The sequence below is a fragment of the Channa argus genome, chromosome 23, assembly GCF_033026475.1.
Source record: "Channa argus isolate prfri chromosome 23, Channa argus male v1.0, whole genome shotgun sequence".
NCBI classification, from domain to species: domain Eukaryota; kingdom Metazoa; phylum Chordata; class Actinopteri; order Anabantiformes; family Channidae; genus Channa; species Channa argus.
Window position 1 is genome coordinate 6883510 of NC_090219.1, and position 26289 is coordinate 6909798.

Here is a 26289-nt window from a genome sequence, read left to right on the forward strand (position 1 = left end):
AAAAAAGCAAGATAGTGGTAAGTGGAACAATGGAGATATTAACAATTAAACATAATAAACTAAATAGCGTTAGCTAAATGCTGCTAGTGTAGCTGTTATTGTGGTGAGACAATTGAATGACAGAACTTCCACTGATATCACATTGTTTACCATGAGTTACCTTAGCTAACTAATGTTGGTGAAGTCACCAAAAGTCAACTTGTTAGCTTAGCTATCAGGCTGCAAATAATGTGTATAGTAAACTGATGAAAGCTGTGTTTGACTAAGTTAACTGTCAAGCTACGAATGCTATCTATGTTATGAAATTTAGATGCAAAGAAATTTGGACAAGTGCACTATAAAACACTAGGGCCCCAACAGACTCTAGGATCACCACTGGTGTTACTGCTAACATGATTCCTTAAAGTGGATATTGTAACTTTAAGCTCTCCAATTTATTCATTGTTACATTTTTGGAAACACTGATCCTTGATTTCAGGGTTAGGCAAAAGCAGATTCTCATTACTGGTGTTTCTGGTGGGTGAAACAACACCTGCTGGCAGATCCTACCAGCTAATTAAGCAAACAGTAGCACTATGTCTAAATTGAAAAAACTCTCCTTATGTGGATGGACATGTTTGGCAAACTTGTCACTATCTTTATTAAAGCTTTTATGGTTTCCTCAAGCACACACTTCCCCCAAAACTCTTTAAAGAACACGATGAAGCTCTTATTGTGTCCAAAACTTAAAAAAAACAAACAGCAGCAAAAGTGAAATCCAAAGCTTGACCAGTCCAGCTTTGGACCATAGTTGTTTAAAGGACAGGTTTATCAGGCCTTTTTACCCGCACAGTACACATTAATAAGACCTGAAATTATGCTCATTAGACATGATGGAGGCCACATCTACACACACAGCAACTACAGACCCAAGGTGTGACCTTGTTACAACCAAGGCAAGGTCGTGTGTTCGTATACGAAGGACACGCTTGTTAAAATGCATGCAGTATCAAAGTTAAATATAGCCGGTTAGTTTATGTCCATAAAAGACAGGCGTGTAATTACATTTTTCCCATTTTAGCAGGGTAATAAAAAGGTTTTTCAGATCCATTTCCATTTGGCCTACCAATTTCCAAGCCACTGCATAAATCTCTCATTGATCCTACGACAGCGTGAGAGCTTCAGTCTTGTGATGTGGCCATACATTGCCATTGGGAAAGGAGAGAGGTTGTGGCTCTCTAACCCCATCTGATAAAGGCCAGATACCTGCTCCTGCTTCTACGACATCTACTGCCACTTACCTAGAGCCACTCTGGCTGCAGACGCATCATAATTTATCCAGAAGGAGACCCAGGAAAGAATGGTAATCAGGATGGATGGCATGTACGTCTGCAGAATGAAGTAGCCAATGTTCCTTTTCAGCTTAAAGCTCAGAGACAGACGAGGGTAGGCACCTACAAAGAGAGGAGGAGATGGGTGCATTTTAAAGCTTTTGGTTGAGGTAATGTCAAGGGTCATAGGATATAAAGTTGGGATTTACATTCAGCTAATTTAAATGGGCTTAGCAGATGAAATGCTGATTGCAACATCTTGTAACTTATATTATTCCAAGGAGCACATAGGGACAGCTTGTGTTTTTGTTTCAGTTTCTATGACAACCCTTACAGCATGGGTTGGATTTATTGCCATGGTAACAAGTATCCCCTCTACCAACGCAGACACATTCAAACTCACTCACACACACACACACACACACACACACACAAACACACAGACACACACACACACACACACACACAAAGCTGTATCTGTATCATAATGAGAGACAATATTAAGCATGGTGGTCAAAAATTTTAGCATGTTTTGATTTATCAATTTTTCACATCTTATCTGCCTCCATATTTTATATGGATGATAGTGGATGAGATGGATGATGGATGATAACTCATGGTGATTTAATATTACTGAGGGAGTAATAGGTTTATAAATAAATAAATAAATAATATTTTTCACCATGACCTCCTGTAAGAACGCATTACAGACATTACTTTCCAAACAAGCGTTATCTGTGCGTGCATGCAACTCTGATATAAAGGCACTCTCTCAGCTTATTGGTCTTTATAGATTGAATCTATGGCTCATTACTCCCACTATTCTTAGCTGTTTTTCCATTTTCGGTTTATTTTGGTGGAGAAGTGGGGGCCATTACACTATAATTTACAATTCATGGGATTCAGCCAAAGCTACTTGTGGAAAGCATGGGTCCAATCAACTGCACACTTGTGTGCAGAGTTAGATAGAGAGTCATTTTAAAAAGACACACAATTGCATTTAGCTTCACTACTTATAGCATGTTAGACTGCAATTAAAAACCCAGCAGGTTATTTTAAAGCTCCACCGAAGAATAAGTAGCGAAATGTTTCCAACCAAAAAAAAGAAGTCCAGTTGATATGATGCATTCTTCGGTTAAAGCACTACTACTGACTTAACTGATGGATACAATTGATATTTACCTAAAGCATCCAGTTTGTAACCTACACGTGGCAACATTAAAAAAACTGTGTTATGGATAGAGAAGTGCTGAGCCCAAATACATTTATTAGACACCAAAAATACTGCAGTGATAAAAAATTTATCAGACAAGAATATAAAATAGGATTGGCTTTATGGGTGGTAATGATGGCTGGTCCACCTTTTTGAATGCTTTAAAATTTGGTAATAACAGACAAGTGTGCAAGTTATTTTTTTCATTCTTTAAGGAAAGATATAAAGCATTCTTATATTATTAGATATTTCAGAGTTGCACGTCTGTATATTTATACTCATCCAGCTGAAAGACACCCTTCTTAACTCACAACACATTAAGCAATAACACATGAAACTACAAGAGACAATAATCTCCAGGGAGACTATTAAACCTTCAATAGCTAACAGTACTGTACCTGAACATAATTAAAGCAATTGTATTATAGTAATAATATACAGACCATCTTCCCCCATACTCAGGGAACAATTTTATGCAGAGCAATATATATTACACTGTAAATTGTTTTGTGTCAAACACTTCACATTTATATAATACAGACAAATAAATAGATTTGATTTCAAATACCGCCACTGCCATAAAGATGTCATGCGTAGCTATTGCAGGTTTTATATTTATACACTCAGTGCCATTGTAGCAATGTCAGCTGACATACACAAACATACAAATACAGTTTGCATGTGTACATTTCCATTAGCAGCATGACTTGGTTAACTTACCTGCTCCTACCTTGGTTATTCCAGACACTGTTGCTTTAAGACAAGAGCACTCAAAGGAAAAACTAAACTAAATAATTCCAACAAATAATAGAATCAATGACTGTCTAACATTGCTTGTAGCACCGTTGTCTGAGTCACTGAGTCACTGTCCAGCTGCCACCAGCTGGAGGGAAAATAAAGATAAGCGACATATATTTTGTAAATGTTCCTGATCTACTTAAAAAAGTCTGTACCGTCACCCAGTGTACTTTACATTGCCAAAGTACACTGCACAATACATTTGCTGGTATGAGGAGACTAGAGACGGACTGCACGACTTTCGCATAACCTTGTGTTTTCATGCTATTCTGACACTGCAGTTCATTCGCTCACACTGCTATGTAAGAGTCACATGCAACCAGGCTATATGTTCCATGTTACCATGCTAATATGATCTACCGGGTTATGTATGTGTGCATGTGTGTTCTCAGTTTAACTCTTGTAATCAGTAATACACTGCTAGTAAAGTAATGTCATTGATATCGCAAGACGGGAATTCCTGTTTTTTTGAAGTAGCCAGTTATGAGTCTAGATGTTCCCTCCTGTAATGACAGTTGTCAAAACTGCCCACTGTGCTGAAGTAAAACACTGAAGGCATTTAGAGTGAGAGAGTGACCTGATGGTGCTTGAAATATATAAAAATAGCAATTAAGATTTAGTTTCAGTTATGTAACAGCAGCAGTAAACAAACATATTTTTTGCATCTGTTTCAGTGATAGACACAGGTGAACACACATCTACACAGTGCTGCTGGTAGCATTTAGTTCATACAGTCTAATAATGACTGTCTTTCTAAACCTTGTCCAGACCTTCCTGCTACCAGATTCACACAGACATCCTCTCTCTTGTCCCAAAGCATGAAACTGTTGTTGTCCAGCATGCTGTAAAGCTGGTCTGTAGTAAAGCTTATATAAATACACAGCCTATGCCTTCTTTATCACTGTTGACCCTCCTTTATTTTGTGCACGGTTAGCTGCTCTGGCAGCCGTGAACCAACTCGCCACAAGCTGAATTCACTTCATTACAATGCGAATAGGGGAACAGACTGTCACAGGTCCTAAAATATCCCATTCACGTCTTTTGATGCCTCCTTAACGGCAGCTCCTCCAGCTAAAATCCGAACCCAGTATCTTTACAGTAACAGATGCAGAAGTGGTTTAAGAAAAGAGAGGAGGCTGAGGTTCAATTGCATGTGGGTGTAGAACTGTACTGGATGTAACTGCTATACCAAACAACATCCGCGAGTGGGAGGAACACCATGTGTGAGGCTGAGGAGGAGGAGAGAGAGAGAGAGAGGTGCAGAGAGGAGACGGCATGCCGGGATGATCGCAAAAGTTGAATTGATGATGACAAAACAAGTCTGAAAGGGTGGATGGGTGAGCAGGAGTGCAGATTAGGTAGAAGGTCTGCTGTCTCTTTTGTCCCCCCTGGGGTTGTTAGGGTCAAGTTTTGACATCATACATGCTCATTCGGAGGCCCTCTGCTTAGGTTAGGGTCAACAATTTGTTAGCTTTTAACATTTCTGATTGTTTTTCTTGCTACATAAGCTGGAAATGTTAGCATGCCTGTCTAACTACCCTGCTATAGTAATAAGAGAGTGTTGGGAGGCCAAGGAGCAGCGGCTAACTATATTTTGTGCAACAGATTTGACTGTGATCATTCCATTTATTGTGTCATTAGCAGTTGTAATTAAGTACAGTTGAGTATGTAGCCTTCTACCTTCCAGTCAGAGAAATTACATCTAGAAGCTTTGTGGGATATACGACGGGAAGAGGCATGACTTAACGAGTCTGCACATGTCTTAGATTCACTTGCTTTACATTACCAACACAAACATGGAGACACCATCAGCAGTATAATTTTTCACTCACTTCCTTGCATACTCTGTTTGTCTGAAGGATTTAAGAGGATAGCCATGAGGGGGCAGACTAGAGCATAATCATCCCTGAGCAACAAAAGCATTTCTTTGTTGTGAATGTCTGCTTTTCCACAACATAAACAGAGGCAGTTGCAACATTTGAAGAGGTGGATGATGGGGGTGGAGAGTGATGTCTAACATGTCAGGTCGAAAATCTCCCTTAGGTGCTCAATCCTATTGAGATGTGATGACGATGTGTCTTTATTTGAGTGTGTGTGTGTGTGTGTGTGTGTGTGTGTATGTTTGTGTGTTTACATTATTCTTATTTTTAAACAAGTGCAAAACATTAAAAGTCAGCCAGAAATATTATTTTCTAACCTATGACAACCCCCTACTATAATTAGCTAGTTCAGCTGAAACAGTGTTTGATTTACAGTATCAACTGGTATCAGCTAGAAACAAGAAGCAAGAAATTGAGTGGCTGACCTGCCACTGTTATGGCCTTGAAGCCTGAGCCGTTTTTCTGTCAGACACAGGAAAATTGGCATCCAACTATAACCCTTACAGGAGAGGAAAAGATACAATAAGGAATGTTAGGAAGAAAAAGTAGAGTACGTATATGAAGAAATGGGAGAGACACGACATGAGAGGACAGAAAGGAGGAGAAAAAGAGGAATTAAAGGCTGGGTCATGGCACACATATTAGAGGAAACCTGGTCATTAGCCAGACCTTGCAGGAGCGTTTGATGTGCTTCACACATCCTGCTGAGAACACAGTAGCAAACCGCTGTACTCTAAACTTTGATAGTCGCCACCCACAGGGGGACACCTTGCTTCTCGCAAACAAGTGCTTCATTGCGCCTGCCTTGGCATACTCACAAACGCTTCATACACATGAAGGCAGAGACACAAGTGTAATATTGCACAGCCAGGGATCATAGAGTGTGTAAGCCAAAGACAGACAGGCACCCAGTGAAAATGAGGGGGAAAGGATGCGGTAGCTTCAACAGCCACTCAAGCTTGTGGGAGAGGGATAAAAGTCTGTGCCGAGTATCTGCATTGAAAAACACTCAAAGAGCAAACAAAGAAAGACTTACTGCCCATGTCCTATTCAGATCGGGTGTGGCTTTGCCTTGTGAGTGTAACTCTGAGAAATGATCTTATTACTAAATGTCACACAGCTTTTATTCCCTTGCTATGGCCATAGAGAAGATGACTTGCTGAATGTGTCTCTGCTGACCAGATTATATGGCACTTGGTTAGGGAGCGTCAATAAAAATTCTGCATCTCTAGGTACAGTAACTGTACACATAAAAATCTGATTAATTTAGGTCCTTGGTGTACCACACATAAAAACAGAATATATTTGATGACCCCTGCATGCAATGGGGGATGCTGAGTTACTGCACTTTCCATTTGAGCAACATAAATTAAGTACAGTATGAACTGTGATACTGTAAATGCTTTACTTGCCCAGTACCTAGACAAATTGCTGTAACGTGTCACAGTGTCTTCATTAAAGATGTAAACACTGTGGAATCGCACATTATAAACCTATATTAACATTTATTGATCTACTTCACGCTACCAGTTAATGACAATGTCAAAAGGTTCACCTGCTGTGCACATGTCTTTCTCTTGTTTGTTTCCCTAAGCAACCTTTTTTTAATTTTGATATTCATTAGGAATTTGTCTTTCTCTTTCAAACTGAAAAAAATAGGGTTAAAGTTTCAATAAAATTATAGCTTTTTTATTTTTTTCTAGATCTATGTATTTATTCTAGTCACAAATATTTCATGTTATGGAGAAAGCACAATGTTTTAAAAAAGCTACTATTCCAGTTCTTTAGCAGTACACAACTATTGCCAGACTGATTGTATTGACTGATTTATTTAGGGGGTCTTCATTTCTCTTTTGTAATGTCAGCAAGTCAGCCAAACCATCTGACATAGACACTATTTGCTCTGTAAATCACAGCGTTTACAGCATGTTTTGGTTTAGTACCAGCATCCTTGCATCAGCCGCTATTACTTGAGGGATACTTCAAAGGCAGTGTATTTCTTCACTTCAACCCAATTAGAAGCACTAACAAACACATCTTTGGCTCTGAGGATTTAAGATCAACAGATCAAGCTTCAGCACGCAAATGTTTGATTAATAGGAAATAATAGGCTTGAAACTAGGCCAGCACTTGATATGAACAATATAATCTAAAATGCAACACCTCTTCATGTATTATTCCCTAAGGAAATTCAGTGTGTGAAGGCTAAGGGCCAGGATGCTTCAGAGCACCATTTACCTGTGGAAAAGACCACATTTCTGGACACCAGCTTGTAATCGACAATGGAGAACTGAGGCAACTCGATCCGCGTCACCCCCGTTACAGCCAATTCACCCCCTTTCCAGTAGAACTCAATATCATCTGTGGTGTAGCCATCTGTAGAAAAAGAAACAGACACATACACCAAGGTGTAACCATCTGTCTAACCATCACTGGAGACCAAGATATGCAGTGTTGCTAATTATCCAACTGGGCTGTGATTTGGTAGAAAAAAAAACATGTTTGAAGTTGATTCCAAGAACTAGATATTGCTTTGAAATTCAAGTTAGTTAATGGGTTCACTTGAGTTCACAAAAATGTCAAAATAATTCAGAGATAGCTAATATCCTGTCTTCTTTGTAGTTCTCCATTCACCTTTGGAATTTCTTACTTTTTTATAAAAAAACAAAAACAAACTATTAACAATATCTGAAAAAAGCAACAGGATCCATGAGTCCCTGATAATACTAATCCTTGTTTTCTGTCCTGCTATATAGCTGGTGTGTGTGCCAGGTGTAAATAAGCCCCTGATTAGAAAGCTAAAAAACCAGCAGCACTCTGGAGGTGTTTTAACAACATACAATTATATGAAAGTAGGGCTTTAGCGAGAGTAGACATATCGTACATAAACTCAAAAATCATATGAACTTGAAGCTGCATTAAAATTATCGATTTTAATGGGAAATGTGACTGCGGGAATGTGAGAGAGGTCACAATAAACAATCTCTTGGAATATTACATTTATTCTTATACTGCCTGTATGTGTGGATGTGGGCCTACAATATTTTGTGCATGATTTTAGCTACATGCATTTAAAATAGTGTTCTCCAGCTATCACTCAAGACGGTAAATGCTACACGTTTAACACCAAGAAGCAGAACTGGAGATCTACCCTGAAATCAAGGGTGATGCATTGTACATTTATAAAGGAAGCAATAACCTTGCACAGAAGACAGCTGCATAACATCATAAGTCATATAAAGTAAACTGGTGCCTGCACATTTTTAAAAATGATATAGCATTTAAAGAAGAAGAGAATCAAGTTTGACATTGTTTCATTCCAAATGTTATATTTCACACAAGGCTATGGGGCTTTTCTTCTGGGCCTCTGCACGGCACTGAATGACAGGCCTAAAGGCATTAGGCCTCCCTACTCACAGCTCTCTATCTCCAGAGTGCAGTTCTGTTCATCCAGGGGATACCTCCTGAGATCCATCATACACGCTGCTGTTGTCGTTATCCTGAAAAAGAGAAGACAGAGGGAGGAGGGGAGGGCAGAGAGAAAATACTGTGTTTTAGATACTGAATGGAATTTGCACTGCACTGCACTGATAGAAAGGTGAATTGGAAGGGATTACTATACTGTATGTATAATTTTTCCACCCCATTTGATTTATTATCAAACATAACAGGGAAGCATAAGGGGCTGTGGGAGTATAATTAAATTAAAGCACTGAGGTGAGGCTTGACTTTGTCTTATCATCTATAAAAACTATAGGTCCATTTGTCTTTACACTTCGCTAACTTTACACTTGGCTTCATGTTACTGCAGACTATTGGCACTGTCATCTCAAAATAAGATTATTGCACCACCTCCAAGGTAAAATGCTAACTGTGTAACTATATCCATAATTATGCTATAGATCCCAGACAGACAAACAGCTCTCACTCTTGTTTTTTAATCATTTCATATCCCCTTCATCAAAACTGGCTACTCTCCATCCTGTGATTGAGCCATTTTGAGAAAAATAAAAAAAATATACTGAGGCGACAAATTTGGCAAAGTGTAGCGCCTTGTCATCTGAAGTGGGTCATGAGCAGCTATCCCTTTATTCATCAGATGTATGAGCTCAAATTGCTGATAATCACACAGTTAAAATAAGCTGCAAAGTGAAATGCAAATCAAACTGATTTAGGCTGAGTCTGGCCTGATTAAAAGCTGGCTGCTTGGCAGTAAGCCACCAAATGTCTTCATTCAGTTAAGACTCGGATGAGGCTGTGGAAACCCATTAGGTGATATCACTATACAACTAAAATTATAATACCGTAACATCAGGTCTGCAAGATGTATACAAATTGGGGTTATTGTGATACACTGCAGTTTACATATGGATAATATTAACCTTTATTTATTATATATTGCATTTGTTAAGAAGCCTGTCTCATTTCCATCCTGAGCATCATAACAAAAACGTTTATTTGTTCTTCTATGATAGTAAATTAGTTATAATTGGTAATTCAGTAAGGAACCCATAAATTCACAAATTAGAAAATTAAATATTTTTAATAGAATTTTCAGCGTCCAAGTAGTTGCTTGTGTGCAGCTAGCAGCTATTTATAGTCATTAAAAGTGACATAATGAAATAAAATGTGAAGAGAAAGTGTCATGGGGACAGTGTCATTTATTTCTGCACAAAACAAAAAGCAGTGAAATGTAAATGTGAAAAACTGGCTTGGGAGATGATAATGGGCATTTTTTGCCATTTTGTAAAAGAAATTATTCATTTTCTTTTTTCTTTTTGATTGTGTGGTTGTATTTATGGACGGCCGCATGAGCTGTGTCAAATGTTTTAATTATTAAAACAGGAAGTGCATTCTTTTGATTCTGTCTTATGAACATGTGTTCAGCATGTTACTCAGCTTTACCTGACATACATTTACATAACAGCTTATATCGCAAACACCCCCTCCCTTTGATCTCTTTAAAGCACTGAGAGGCCTAAAAGTAGCCCACAAGACTAAGTGTTATGAACTCCACTTGCATAATCAAGCATGACTGCGTGACTGTAACAGATACAAACCCAGCATGCAAATACACACATCCAGACATTTTACTTTGCGGTCTAATAATTCAAAGCCTGCATCCATATTCATAGGTCGCACTAACTGAACCTAGCTGTCCAAAAGATCAATGGAAATTCAAAACAGGGGCTTTATGAAACAAATATCAAACAACAGCTGCAAGCTTAACATTGGATTTATGCACCTTCGGACCTGTTCATACATGTTTTCATGAATGATCTCTGACTGCATCCTCCCTCTATTACAAAGAAAATGCTGAGGCGCCCTTGAGCATGACAAATAATCCTCTTGCTGCTCAGTGGCCAGTAGCAGAGAACTGCCAATTTCTTAGCTTGGACAACTGTAGTGCTGTAAAAGAGCTTTAAATGCATAGAGTTAACTTGACACTGGAAAACCGTAACATTTATGACTCTAAGATCGACTTTGTTGCTGGTTGTGTGGAGAGTTGCTCATTCGCATGAATCAGAAATGGCACCATCTAATTACATACACTGACTAACTTTTGTATGTTTTTTGTCTGAGTTTAGGAAATGTCCTCAAATAGCTGAACACTGTGGCCAACATTACACAAACACAATTAAATAATATATTTGGGCCTATGTTCGGTAGCGCTTCTATACAGCACACATCTGCTCTAATGAGTGTTTTGTACAGTAGGACAGTGTACAGTCTGTGAAATTTCAAAATAAACTGAGGCACATTCAAGGTAATGATGAAACACACCACCCAGTGCAACAAAGCAACTCAATAATGTGTTTTTATTTCTTTTTGGATAAATTGCTATAGCACTGTATGGTTTAAAAAAAGGCTTTTCTAAACACTTCAATTCATTGGATCAATTCACTGCAATTTTGTTCTTTGTATAGGCTTTTATTTTTTTGGCTACTGCTAGACTTATCCTTTGTGGCACATATTTTTTTTAAAATATGTAATTTTAGGTTAACTGCATGGTCACATGTTGTTATTGCAGGTAGAAAATCCAAACTATGTGAGTTGTTAGAGCCGAAGAAGAATAGCAGCTCCAACATTCAGATGACGTTATTGCTGTTTCTTCAAAGATCAATATAAGAGTAGACTTACAAGTGAATATAGAAAACCACTAAGCAAACCCTTTGTACCTCTAAAGGACAATTGTTTTTCAGCTCAAAACAGAACCCACCTGAGGCCGTAGAGAACCGTTCCATCAGGGTGCAGGCGGATCATGCGGTTTTTGACTGTGACTCCATGGACAAAAGACTTCTTGTCATTGAGGAAGTAGGTGTCAGGGACCCAGAGCTGATCTGCAACCCTGTTATCCAGAGTCAAGTTGAGGGGGATTCCTAAGTAGGCTAGGCGCTTGTCTCTCCAGTATTGTTGGAAATACATGGTCAATGTGTAGTCCTGTGGATACAAACAGCAGAGGACAGAATAGATCACAGTGGTGGATACTCATACATACATTTATTCTTATAATGAAACGGACCAGAACAACATTACCAGCTTTAAAAACAATTCTCCACCGATTCCCCACAGTTAGTGCTCCTAATATTCCTGTGAAATGACACAGCATCCTACAAGCTGTAAGGAGTGTGGGCCAAGCGGTTCACACACTGTAGCCAAATTATTCGATGTTGCCTTGCTCTCCCTTCTCGAATACAGTAACCCATACAGTAATATGCCATTAAACAACACGAGTGTGGGCAGGCTGACTCATGCTGCAGCCTCAGTTGAAATTTTCATACAAATGTTCACCCAATGTCTCAACAAACATCTCTCCCTTACTAATGCATTCACTGTATGAGCACAGTGATTCACAAAGCCACAGAGTTGAACTGTAATGGTGCCCAAAAGCATTTTTTAACATATGGTGCCTTTCATTTAATTCAAACAGTTAGAGTCCTAGGTTATCAAATAAATATTCGTGAATTAGCACGCTACCAGACTAAACTAAAATACTGCAATAAACCTGTACCCGCTGAGCATGAACATGTTTATAAATATATACTATTTATAAATTATATGTCACCTTAAGCTGGTGGTTGAGCTAATAGATGGAGTTAACACCTCAGTGATTGGTTTCCATTTAAATCCCAGAAGTGTGTGAATGTAAAAGTCTTATGTAATACTCTGATATCCTGCGTATCGATGTAACAAACCCTCACCATCTGGCACCTAAGCCAAATAAGCACTGACAAGAAGTACTAAATGTCCAGCCATGAGGATACTATTAGTTCTGTGAAAACCAGACATTTTTAGGACAATTGTGTAAGACTAATGTTTTTGTTTCACCTTGATTCAAGTTGATCAGGGCAAAAAACAGCAGTGGAAACAGAGGGCACAGCCCCTCCTTCCTTTCACATCACATAATCCACTTAGCCAAGCTAACAGTCTCTCTCCTCTATTTCTGTTTTTCTCTCAGTCTGTTTGCACCTCTCTCTCTCCCTCTCTCTCTCTCACTGCCTCTCTCTCGGGGCAATGCCATGATCTCGCCGCTGCCCGCTGCGGCGTTGAAATGAACCCAGCCCGCACCAAGCTGGCAATGGCAAATGCGCACATGTCCGTTGGTGCTGCAGTTTTCAGGTTCACACCAAATAGGAATTTAAAAACTATAAAGCAGCCACTGAGAATTGCTTCGAATAAATATTCATGTGTATTGTGTATGTGAAACAGTTTGTCTCTTTCCTCTCGACACTCATAAGTAGTAATACTTGGGTTTTTACATTTTCATAAGAAAACTAAAAATCACAATCAAATCAAATGAAACAAATGAACTATCCCCCTTTTCCTTTATTTGAACTCATACTTAATAGTTAATAAATATGTTTCCGAGGTTTGGTTAGCACACAGAGATGTAAACAGGAAAGATCTTAGTCAGCACAGGATCCAGATTGGCCACACAGCGTGATAAGGAAAGCTCACTGGCACAAAGCCATTCAGTAAGTGTATAGTGATAAAACCAGGGCCTGTGTGGTATCTGCATACACCAAACCATGGAATGACTCTGGTCGTGCAGCTCAGTTTTACTACCAATCGTGGTAAACTAGAAAAAGACTTAAATAAAAAATATAACATACCAAGATAACGATTTCCTGTTGTGGCACTGCAGCATCTCTCAGCACAGATTATCTTTAGAGATATCATCTTTAAATCAGTTTATAGCATTGATTTGCTGCTTTTTTATATTACTGCAAATTGAATAACTTGTTTGTGTTTAGACAACACAAGCATTTTTTAGATTTCATCATGATGTGGTGAATTGCAATGGCTGTTTTTCTGTTTATTTTCTGTTAATCTGAAAAATAATATTTTGTCAATAGATCAAAAGGCAATTGATAGATTAATCAATCATGAAAACGACTAATGACCAAACTAAAGCTAAAACAAGGACAGCAGTAGTAGTAATACAAATAAAATTATTCATAAATAATAAATATACAACTTATATTAAATGAGGCAAAAGCTGTGGGAAAAAATATTTACAAATTAAACTTAACTTATATGCTTAACTTATATGTGCATATGATATATATTTGCATATTCATAAATATAATAACCAGACTAAGAACATCATAGCATCCTCAAATATTTAGTTTAGTTCTGTTTGAGGAGATTATTGGTCTATTTTAACAGTCCAAAGCAGTACATTTATTTTATCTTCATCAATAAGAAACAAAAACATCAAATCATCACATTACAGAAGCTGGAACTAACATCTTAAGAAGAAATTACTGTAATGATTGATTCGAGCATTTTTGCCTACAACATCACCCACAGTGCAACTACTACAGAATTTGGTGTGTTACGTTCGTAGTGGCCAATGTAAGCAAGGAGCCTCTAGTCTAAACATGAGGAGCAGGCTACGCACCAGCAGATCAAAAATTTGCTTCAGACCCAGCTGATGATGTGACATCACTTGAGCAGATAAACAGACTTGCATAACAACATGCAGTAGCACTGCCCCAACACCTGTAGAGGACAGATTAATTCATAGGACAATATGTGGCTGTGAAGGTAAATCCCCTTCATTTAAATAACCGGAGCACTGAAGCAAATAATCTACTAGTGATAGCATCAAATTAACCATTCTGTTCTTTTAAGGGACAGGAAAATAAGTCCTCGTCAGTTTACAGGACGAGGTGACATGATAGACTATAAATGGTATCAGTCATGGTGTCTTAAATGGTCAGTGTGGATTGATCACAGCATGTGGTGGAAATTCAATTTGCTGTATGAATGCTGCGGACTTGCCCTGCTCCCCCTTCTTACTCCATTACCACTGCAACCCTTCATCAATCAAACCTTTAAATGACTGTCTTTAGCACATTACACATAGCACATTGTTTTGACCCTAATCACATGACATCTCCCTCTTCTGCCTTTCCCTGTGCAGTGCTGCACTTGAGATATTTCCATCTCCTGCTGGTATGTCGGCAGGTGGGGTGCCCAGCGAGCACAGTGCAAGAACACACACACACCTCGTAAGACATAAATTATTTATATTAACCATGTAGCCTGTACAAACACAAGTCCGCAGAATCCTCATCAATATTGTATAAAGACAATCAAAATGAATTTCAGATGAGGTCGAGTGCAGCTTTACAATACCTACCCTAAATCTATTTATTTTTTTAAGGGAGGTGGGGGGGGGGGCGGTTATGAACTAGGACTATGAATTATGAATTACTGACAACTTTCCCATTCCCCACAACACGAGTACACATTGCTGTTCAGCCATTTACATATGTTTTCAGAAAACACAATAGGAGTGACCTGTGAAAATGATGTCCACCAAGCCTCAGTTACTCAATTAAGTCAACTGGATAATCGATTTCATTATCCACATAAGAATTCTCTTAGGTATGAGAATTCAGATAAGCAGAGTTTTGATTGACCCATATTCAATTTAATCCCTCTCTGTCTGTGCAGTGCTAGCATACTGTCAATATACCACCTATCTAGGAAATATCCTACAAATGTTTGTCACACGACAAATGTTCTCCTGACCAACTTGTTTCTTGTCATACGCTGCAGCACAGTAGCACTGAATACAAAATATTTTAATGAACCAAAAAAGAAAGAATCATCATCATTACATGTGTTGCACTTCAAAGCTGCTCCACTCAACAGCAGCATGAAATATAAATAAGCAAAGCTCTGCAAGTTTTCCTCTGTTCAACTTCACATTTTGGTGCAGGGTAGGAGACAAGGTGATATGATATGTAATCGCAGTGTACTCCATATGAACCCCTGCTCAGTAAAGCAATTCTTGTCACTTCAATGTAATTTCTGGGTGCTCCCCTGGGATTGCCTTGAGGCGGTATATCACTGCAGTGCGGGGGAAATCCCTCAGTGAGTTCCTATATTTCCACTGCCATAGAATGATAAAAATACAGGGTTGGCCTTTAAAAAATACAGTGACGTTATTTCTCACTTTCCGATATTTTAGATTACCTATATTTGCTATAGCCTCACCTACAATACATGATTTTTGTGTGCGTCAGAATCAAAAAATGCTTTTAGGTAGATAGCTATTTTGTTTAACCTCGTTTTTATCTGTTAACTTTAAGTTTTGCACCAAAATACAATAATGAAAGATGCTTGCTTATTAAACAAGGTCATAAAAATGAGTCATATGCTTGAACAACAAACGCATTTAGAGACAGTAGAGATCAAAGGCTCAAGGTTTTCAGCAGCCAGAGATTAGGTATCATCTAACCCTATATGCTCTTTTAAACAACAGGACAATATCTACCCAAACTAAGACAAGACACATTCATAGTTTACAGTAAATATTCTTATACAGCAAAATTTGTCCTAGGTACTTTAAAACAGTAGCATAAGGTCAGTAGAGACAAACAAAAGTAAGCAAAAGTCTGGTAATTTTTTTAAAAATTTGGTAACAGGGGCCCCAAATGCCCACTCATATGAGCAGATTTTGTAATAAAAACTCTAAACCCTCCTAAACCTCTAATGAAGCCACTATGCAGTACACCGCCACTGACAACCTTAGATTACAGCTCCAGTTATTGGAGAATTATTGGAGTAAGATACACTTCATGAAAACTGCTTTTACAAGATGTTGTAATGGTGAACATCGTTTTCTATAGCCTCACCTACAATACATGATTTTTGTGTGCGTCACAATCAAAATCTGATTTACCTGCCAATAATTTGCTTTTGTAAGAAATTGCTTACTTGCTCTGTGGTTGTAGTATCTCAGAATATGACAATATTATTCTATATAATAATTTTACAGCACTGATTAGGCTAATGATCTCATCATGAACACCCACCTCCATGTGAGCACATTAAATTCATTTAGTTGAAACAAACATTTTTGGGTCTGAAACACAAACAACAGTCTGAAATACAAACAAACCTTATTTGGATGAAGAATACAAAAATGTTTTGGTATGAGGCCAAATGTGTTGTTAAGTAAAGCCTCTTAAATGTCTCTGACTTTAATTTAATCAGTTCACTCTAAATTGCTTTTGTTTGAAATGTGCTATACTAATAAAACTGCCTTGATTAAGTATAAAAGGCTTGATTTCTCTTGACCCTCTAAGTCTTCAGATCAATTGAAAAACAAGAGTTAAATGTTCACCTGTTTTATTTATGCAGGGGTTGTTATTCTCATACATCTCATCAGCTCTACCCTTTACAGTAAACAGAAATATAGTGGTGATGGATGGGCTTTGCATAAACACCATTATAAATCCAGTTCATAGTTTACCTGCCCCCTTTTATTTGCTTCCACGCAACGGTTGCCTGAGTGGCACCAAGAAAGGAATCGAGGTTGGCGCCTGTCAATTTTAGATTCCCAAGCCAATACATGCAGTGTCTTATGCTACTCAGACTGGTTATTATCATAAGGGCCCAGAGAGTTAGAATCAATAGAATGGACAGTCCCCCTTTAATTCACACATCCTTTCAGTAGGTTAGCAATGCAAACAAGGAAGTGCCCGCTCTACTCGTTCTAAAACTTAATGATCATTACTTGATCCTACAGGATAGATAGTCTCTCCTAAAGCCAATTGCATTCCATAAGGCAGGAAGCTGACATGGGAATAAATTAAGTCACACTAACAGCAGAGAAAAGATATGCTGTTTTTTCATAGTTGGAAGACTTGTATCAGATGCAGTAATTAGGGTAACACAGTGCATCTGATTCACAGTGTACAGCTATAAGAATATCGTTGCCGGCTGTGGGGACAACTAAGATCATGCTGATGCCATTCAGCAGAAATCTAGAGGTATACTAGATATTAGACCACAGTAGCCAAGGCAAACAAATTAAAGGGAACCTAGTGTGTGAGCTTGCTGTGCTAAAATCTGGGAAAAAAAAAAAGAACAAGGCAACAAGAACATTTGGAGAAAGAGAGATGAAGAGAGAGATCTTTTCACCTCTCCATAATGACAGATTTTTTTTCTTTTTGACGCCCACATGCAGCCGTGGGTGTATGGATGACTAGCTTGTGCAGCCTGTTACTGCAACAACATTCACAGCGCACGGTCTGACCATTTCCCCATGCAAGGAACTTTACCTTCATTGTGCCATAATTTAATTTCACAAAATTGTGAGGACTTTCATGAGGCATAAATAATGGGCTGGGATAAAGGCCTAGATAGCTGCTACTGCAACAGACAATCAAACTTGTTTGTAGATTTCTGCAAGAGACGGTGGTGATAATGAAAGCACACCTACGCACGGTGCCCTTATTTTGCACTTAAATTTCAGTCTTAACAGCAGTATTTCAAATCGCTTTAACTACAGGCAAAGTCTACTCATTTCCACCTCCAAACCTCACATTAAGCCAATTTAACAATGACAAAACATTTTCAAAAACCCTTCATTCTCTGATTAGTATTGCAAACAGCATTAACAAATAACACATTTTCAGATGGTCCATTCTGAAGTGTACAACTAGTTTCCAAGTAATCTTTTGCGCCGTGCTCTGAACTCGACCCAGTATGTGTTTCTCATCAAGAGGGGCCCTTGGCACACCATAGACAAACCTCAGAGGTAATTAGTGCAGCTTTATCAGACCCTTCAGCATCTGCTAGTGCAGGGGCTCATGCTCCAAAAAAGGTGTCGGGGTAGTAGAAACTGCCTGTCAACCTGCCCTACCAGGTGGGTTCTTGAACGAGCCAGATGCGATATTCACGTTAGCCAGTTTGTGGGTTATTTCAATCCGATACCACCTCCTCTCTTTGCCTGTCTCCTTTCCATGGAATTCTTCACATCTTTGATCCCTTGTGTTCTTTGCTCATTTCTATCTCTCTTGGTCACTCAGTATAGCTTTAGATCTCTAGTTCTCCCCTCCCTTTTATTTCTGGGTTTCCTCTGCCCAGGGGTTTTGCCTAGTAATGTGCTTATAGTGCTGCAAAGACCACCCTCAACTCAGACATGGGTTGCTGAAACAAACTCCCACCACACATCAATAACAATCACACTGGAGGTATGCATATGGGTTAGGAAAACATAGTGTGAGGAAGCAAACACAAATCTACTTTCGAAATAATTGTCAACATACAACTATTTAGGGAGTGTACGAAAAAATTATTTGAATGTGAAAGGGGGTTGAATCCTGTTTCAGGTTTGTAAAGCACAAACTCTTAACTGAAATGTTCTTTTGGACCTCCCCGTAATCTTTTAACCTATTCCATAATTGTATTTCACTAAGAGAAAAAGCATAGAAAAAACTCAGATAGCGTCATCTAATTTAAGCCTTAAAGAGTAACTCACTCGGCAGAGTGCTGCAGTTTTTGTGAATAATAATTTTCACATAAGAAGTAGAATTGGGATTTCCAAAATAGCAAACTTCACTAAATAATAAATATTCCAACCACTGGCTATTTTTTATTACCAGGATCAAATATAAGTTACTTCAGTATAATAACTTAATATTACACTCTCTGTTATGCTGCAGACTAAAGTAACGGCTGTTCTTATAACATGTTATAATTTGTTGCTGTTACCATAAATGTTTAATATTAATATTATGTACTTCTCAAAATATATCTTTGCCACACAGCAAAGACACCAAGACCGTGTTTTGGACAAGTGCACCTATAATAGTGTATCTGCAAACAAAACTCTAATGCTGGTGACTTTTTAATATTTTTTGTTTGTATTTTGAATCACACACAGTGAGGCCAAAGTACACTGTACATTTAGAAAAAGTCACCCTTCCCTCAGCAAAAATAGAGAGACATGATCATCTCCAGATTCTGACCTCCCATCCCCACCTTTGTGTTTCTAACATAGTACTTTACACCTAAACAGAATTAACAAAGATGTTATTTTTGTTTCCACCATTTACAAATATTAATCAATCAATGATTTTATTTGTATTACACCCTTTGTACAGGTAATGCAATTCATAGTGCTATAGAGATGGCTTAGTGGCTCAGTGGTAGAGCATTGGATTGGGATACAGCAGACTCGAATCCCACCTCACCAGGTGTGGCTCCACCCAGCCACCATGGGCCACCTTGGTGCTGTACCTGAGCTCGGATAAAATGGGAGGGTTGTGGCAGGCATCCGTTCCGCTCTGGTGACCCCAGAAGGGACAAGCTGAAAGCTGAAACCTTTTAATGATCTATAAAGCATTTTGAATAGCAATAATCTGTACAAAAGGCACTCCATTTTGTGTCTCAAACACCCACACTAATGCTACAAAAAGAACTTTACTTGAAATAGCTTTCTACAGTGTTGTAGTGCTCCTTTTACTATTTGTATGCGAGTCATATGGAGTATAAAGATGGCATTTTTGTTTCTTTCCTTGTCTGCAGAGTAGGAGCTTGGCTTCGCTTTAGCATAGCAAGAAGTACTTGTATCAATAAACCCTAAACTTTTAGGACTGGTCCCTCAATTATGCCTCTGGGCTGTTCCAAAAGGCTGCTGAAGTGGGTTTATTAGCTGAAATGTTATTAAAATGAATGCAAAATGAAGCCTAACAATGTAGAAACTGTCTTCTTTGCAAAAGAAACCGAGTGTAGTGTTTATCTGGGCTGTGCTACTTTGTGCAGCTGAATGGATAAAGCATAGCACTGTCACTGTCAGGACAAAAACACTCATTATCCATTTCCCTCTGGAGTAACCCCCTTGCTAAAACTGCAGTGAGTCCCAGCACTAGCAGAAAAGCATCCACCAAATGTCAAATTCCGGTGCCAAAACAACAAACAGCTTGACCAGTCTTGTTTTGGCCTCAACACTGAATTACAGCCAGGAATTGTCCGTCTCACAAGCGCAGACACACAGATGCAGATGTGTGGTTCCTCTGTGCATTGGTGGCGATGAGAAATAGGCCTAATTAATTATCAGTTTAACTGTGATCTCCGCTGACTCCCTGGTTGATCAGATCCGTAGAGGATAGCTGTGCTGGACTTTTAACATTAGATTTTAAAGGCTCAGCCAGAACAAGTGTCAAATTATTTAAAAATTAGTTGTTTTTGTTCCTTTGTTCAATATATCCCAACATGAAAGTATTTTGTGGAAAAAACGAGCGCAGCACAATACTGCATTTATTTGTATCAATTAAAGCATGATTGACATCTTCAGTGGCAATGTAAAGGTACTGTACTCATAGCACTTGATTAAGGTTAAAAAAATGTAGTGGGCTTCTTTAAGTTAAAAAACTGCAATTATTGATTTTTATCAAATATTTTCATAAAATAATGTGGTAGTTTATAAATGTTGAAAATACACAACAAAAAATGAGAAAAACCTCACAACTGAAAAAGTGAACCCAGGTCATGTTAAGAGGCTCCACTTTCTTCACTGTCGAAACAATTGATGCCACTAAGCATAAGTTGGACAATAACCATATGGTATTGTAAGACCTAAGGTTGCTTTGGCTGTGCCTTGCCTGGAAAGTCTGTTTTGAAAGTCAGAAGTCACGTGGTGAAGGTATCATGATTTGCTCTGTGCTCATGTGCACAATCAAATACTATCCAGACTTTTAGGGAGCTGGCTGGATAAAATCCCCAAGTCCAGGCCAACTGACTCGAACGTTTGCATTCTCCCATACAGCCTCTCTGGTGTTCCAGTGCATGTGTATAAGAGCTACTGAGTCATTAGTGTTAGTTATTGTTCAATCGATTGACTGGTCAGCCAATTAATTGGGCCAATTTTTGACATTTAAATTAGTCAGCATTGATGTGTGGGCTTCAACTGACCTATTAAAAAAATTCTCTGCAGATGTATTTGCATTCTATACTGCCACTATTTCACTCACATATATGTTACTGAAAATTAGAGTGTGCAAAGGTCTAAAATTATTTGGTCGGATAAGTTTTTTTGGCACTTGATGGGGGTCAGTAAGTGACACAGTGATTTTGTACATTTAGCTAAAACTAAGTCAGTCTACAGCAATACAACAGTTCTACAGTAAAACCTCATGCAGGAAGGTGATAATATTTAAGACTGTGTCAAAGGAGTTGATTCAGTTGTATGATAATTTTGGAAGATGCTGCTGTTGAACTGTACATTTATACAGAAAGGCATTTCTGTTCTTAGCCCAGCTTCATTGATTGTCTGCATCTCAGACTAAACTGAATTTGACTCCTCATTACTGTGTGGCTTTGGTGAGTGAATTGTTGTAGAAGCCCACATCCTGAGCAGCTATCATTCCTCATAATAATCCTACACATTTTGGAGGTGTTGATCCTGAATCAGCAACTTCTGCATTTCAAAGTCTACATCCAACCCAAATGTCTGACATCCTATCTGGTGTTGGAGACTTATGCAAGAAAAATGGGATACGACTGTGTTTCTGGTCCGATTTGGTTCATCGTCATTGATATTTTAAGATGCAATAGCCTGAAGTTACTGTCCTGCATGTGTCAACATGGGGCAAACAACATTCGGCTCACAAATTAGCAAATCCAATCAGAGTTCCCAGATAGCTGTCTGCACACTGGGCCCTTTGGGAGCACACTGCTGAAACACTGTTAACTGTGGCTCCAGAGGTTAACAAGAAGAGCAGAGTGAGAGCTAAAGTTTCTCCCAGCTGTCGATTTCAAAGGCTAAAAGATTTTAACGCAGAGGGGAGTGTCCAGCATTAGTAGTGCATGTTTTCCATAGTCTGTGTAATGCATAGGAATGGAATACGGACTATATTGATCATAAAACCACTGGTGCAACGAGCCAATGCTGTCGTTGAAGGCACTGTTATAAACAACGCTGGGAAGATGTTCTATGTTTATTTTTTCACACCCAGGCTCAGGACAAGGCAGTGTGTGAGATAAAGATGCTTTATTGCTTACAGGAAACCCAGCCCATCCATCTCAGCACTGCATAATGGCTTCAGAGGGGAAAAAAATGGATTTACATCAGCAGCTCCTACTAAAGTCAGTAAGCAAGGAAATCATATTGTAATAGTGCCAAAATACACATCATGCAGTATGTGAAACAATGTAAATTCACTCACCATGTTGACTTCTGACACCATGTCTATGCTCGCCACGTCTATGCTCATCCCGACTGCAACAGGGGGCCCTGGAAGAGGTTAAACAGTAGAAAATGTATATAGGCCTACACCTCTACACCTGACCACAACAATGCGAATGGCGCCAAAAATAAAGCTGCCTGCCTACGGCGTGAAGCAGGATTAAATCGGGATAAATATGGCACATACCTCCAAAGTCTGGCCTCAGCCGGATATCATATCCTTTCAGTAGTTTGTCCACCGTCTCCTTTACGAAAGACATGTTGCCCGGTTCATTGACGCTGAAATCAAAGCAGAAACAGGAGAACATCACCTTGACCTGTGCATCAATCAGCCCGGGCAATAACCTTGAAACAATCCCAAAACGACTAAACGCACTCACCTTTTCGCGCAACAAACAATCGAACCGACAACTAGTGCGGACAAGACGCGAAATTGACGAACCCTGTCCAAACCAAACATCGCTTTTTTTAAACAAACGTTGTTTGCAACCACAACAACAGCAACGAGTCCTTAATCAACAGACGGCTGCGGATGCGCTGCAAATCAGAGTAAATCCATTGATCGCCCGAAAGGAGAAAGTAGACTGAAGGGATGCAAAAAGTCAGCAGCGTGTTGTGGTTGAAGTCAGATATGAAATATGGGCTGACATCGCCTCCCTGGCATAAAAACTGGCTGCGCTCTCCTTTGCGGCTGGCTCTGACTGTGCAAGAGGGTCATCCACTCAGGGGCTGAAGCGCATATTGATGAGGAGTGTGAACAGGGATGCTGCTGATGCTGCTGGTGGCGGTGAAGGCACTCGGTTTGTTCAAATTACAGACGGACCCCAGCACCACAAACACTGTAAAAACACCCACCAGTAGCTGCAGTTGCCCATGCAGATTTTTATTATTATTATTTTAGCTCAAATATTCCAGCTGTTGACGTCCCAAAGACAGTTTTCCTTCCTTGTATTGGAAATTAACTTTTTCTAATCCTTGAATGTGTTTATTATTTGTGCCAAAATACAAAACCAATGGCTCAAAAAATTCCCATAATCTAAATATATTCTCACTAGACTTTCACTGAATGATGAATGATGAATCCCCCTTTCTTTTATATTGCACATTTTAAATGGGTAATGCAATCTTTCTGTTTAAAAAAGTCATATTTAAATTAACTGCGATTACATCACCAGGGTACTGATGACATCATGAGGGTTAATTTCTCCGACTTTAAAAAGCTTCCTTCAGAGTCACTGAGAACATTATTCAGCAGTAATACTACCCTTGCCACGTTCATATAAAGTGGCCCTTCGTATTTATTTGAAACAATGTGTTTTTTCACGACAATATTTATTTATTTTATTTTTTAGAATAAAATTTAATTTCTTAATTTTTTTAATTTATTTTATCCAAAAAAAGCTATTAAATGAGGCTCAAGTTATAGTTTTAGACTCTATCTTACACTAAACTCTCAATAAAATGGACATTTTTTACAGTGCTCCCCAAACTATGCGCCAATCCCCTTCTATTGGGTTTTCTATAAAAATGGCGGGACCTGAACAATATGCTGTGGGAACAGTCCGCTTCAACCCATCAATCAATCGCGATTCAAAAGCCTGTGAGTCGTCTGTAATGGTTTGTTTTGGTGTAAAATAAGGAGCTCTGCCAAAAAATATTTAGTTGAAGAAATAATGAAGTCCACGACAGAAATTCTGTGGATAATTTGGATCGCTTGCGTGTGCGCGCGTAACCTATACAGGAGATCGTCATTAATAAATAATGTGTGTGTGTGTGTGTGTGTGTGTGTGTGTGTTTTGACGTTTCCCACCTGGTGTCATATATTGCGAACAACTTCTTGTTCCCATCTACAGCATTCCTGTAAGAAAAGGACAAGGACATCATTAATAGTAAAAATCATGTTTTTACCCAATAGAAACACTTCCGCTCTCAATCTATAAAATATATTAACATAACAAACATAAATCTATTATAGGGGAAAATGTTTATTGATACAATGTGAGTTTTATGTTTTGAGGATTTTAAGTTTCGGTTCATTAGCTCTAAAATGTGTATTTTTGTCATTTGACCCTCCCTGATTTGTTGCGGGGGGTAATTGATCTCTGAGGTCTGTGCAGTGTTTTATTCCACCGGGTTTTGCAGCCTGCAATAAAGCAGCAATCTAAAACAGAGAAATGCTGCAGGGCAAAGATTGAAGGCACTCGATTTGCTGTGGGAGACCCCTTTTCCCCACCCACATTCACACACCTCTGTATCCTTTTCCCTCTACCACACTCACACACACACACTGTGCAGGAGCTGTCAGCACCGGGCGTGGTGCTGAAAACAGGCTCCAGAGGGCACTGACTGATGGGGTTTCCCTGCAGTTCCTGGCTGCAGCTCCCGTCCACAGATTGCATCTCCAGACGGATTAAAGCAACTACAGGAATGTTAACTATCAGACAATAATTACCGTCTACGAAAAGTGGAACTCGGCTACCCTCTTATGGCAAACGTCAGGATGTTAAGATGGTTGGAGACTTTATTGAGAGAGACACGTTTAAGGTGGACAGTTGTTGCTTAAGGTGCCTACAGTAGACGGGGCTTAAATGAGAAAGCTATACAGAGTAAATGCAAGATTAGATGTTTCTTGCTGATTTTGTATTATTTCACTCAGGACATTGAGACATAGTAAACAGCCTCTCAGTGTTTGTCATCACATGCGCCCCCCCCACATCTCCACATACATACACACATAAAAACATCAGATCAGCCAGTTTTCAACAAGAAGTGACCCCTTAAAAATCCAACAGCTGCTTGTAGTATCTCATATGTGATTTGTTTTGGGTCAATCTTTCGGTGTCATATGTTGTTGCTGTAGGCTTAACACAGCCAGTTGTTCCCAGCCAGGGCCACATGGACCCCAGGGAGCCCCGCTTGACAAGGTTAGCACGGGTAAATAAAACAGTGCATGACAACTTGCTAGCGAGCTAGCAAATAAACTGTTGATGTAGCTAAAAGCTGCTTAATTAACAGCCGCGAAACAAAGTTGAAAGGTTAAAAGTTAAAATGCTACGTGGCCTTAGCCTCGCTAAAGTAGCTTTAGCTAAAAGCAACGTACTATATCTACGTTAAACAGTTGAAACAGCTAGCATTAGCTAAATGTTGGTTATCAGATAAATGGTTAACATTATTACTAGGCACTAGTACCGTTACTAGTACCACATTAACCAGTTAAACCTGTTAACAGTCGAAAGAAAGAAATGCGTGATAGAAAACTACATGTTTAAAATGCAGGAGAAGTTTTATTGAAAAATCGAGGTGTATCGAAGCTTAGCTACCTTACAAGCTAACCTAAGTCTAGGAGTGCGCTGGTGCCAAAAAATAAAAACTAAAAACTTGAATTTGTAATTAATTCAACACAGGTATGACATACAGGTTTATCACTGCTCTACCTCAATAACTGTCTCACTTGGAGATAAAGCGTCCTTGTTGCTGCTGAAATCGGTGATGGACTTTTAACACCCTGCACGTTTTTGTAAACACTGCCAGTCCATCCCCTCCTAACCCTCTAATGCTGAGCTCGTATTATAAAATTATTAGTCTTGTGTTGCA

The 26289-nt window shown here is 38.9% G+C and overlaps 1 protein-coding gene across 3 annotated transcripts in view; it reads right to left on the bottom strand.

The window, feature by feature from the left end:
- The window catches only part of LOC137108607 (gamma-aminobutyric acid receptor subunit beta-3-like), a 34508-nt gene extending 10959 nt beyond the window's left edge, over positions 1-23549 (bottom strand). Inside the window, exons 1-7 of one of the 3 annotated variants that reach the window (XM_067493391.1) lie at positions 23076-23540; positions 22883-22974; positions 22676-22743; positions 11422-11642; positions 8619-8701; positions 7440-7577; positions 1281-1433 (exon numbers count right to left, since the gene is read on the bottom strand). In XM_067493391.1, coding sequence (XP_067349492.1) covers positions 1281-1433; positions 7440-7577; positions 8619-8701; positions 11422-11642; positions 22676-22743; positions 22883-22974; positions 23076-23155 — 835 coding nt within the window. In that variant the 5' untranslated portion in view covers positions 23156-23540. Of the gene's footprint in view, positions 1-1280; positions 1434-7439; positions 7578-8618; positions 8702-11421; positions 11643-22675; positions 22744-22882; positions 22975-23075 lie in introns of all 3 variants that reach the window. The other 2 variants (XM_067493392.1, XM_067493393.1) reach the window with 2 other exon arrangements.
- Positions 23550-26289: the final 2740 nt, after the last annotated feature.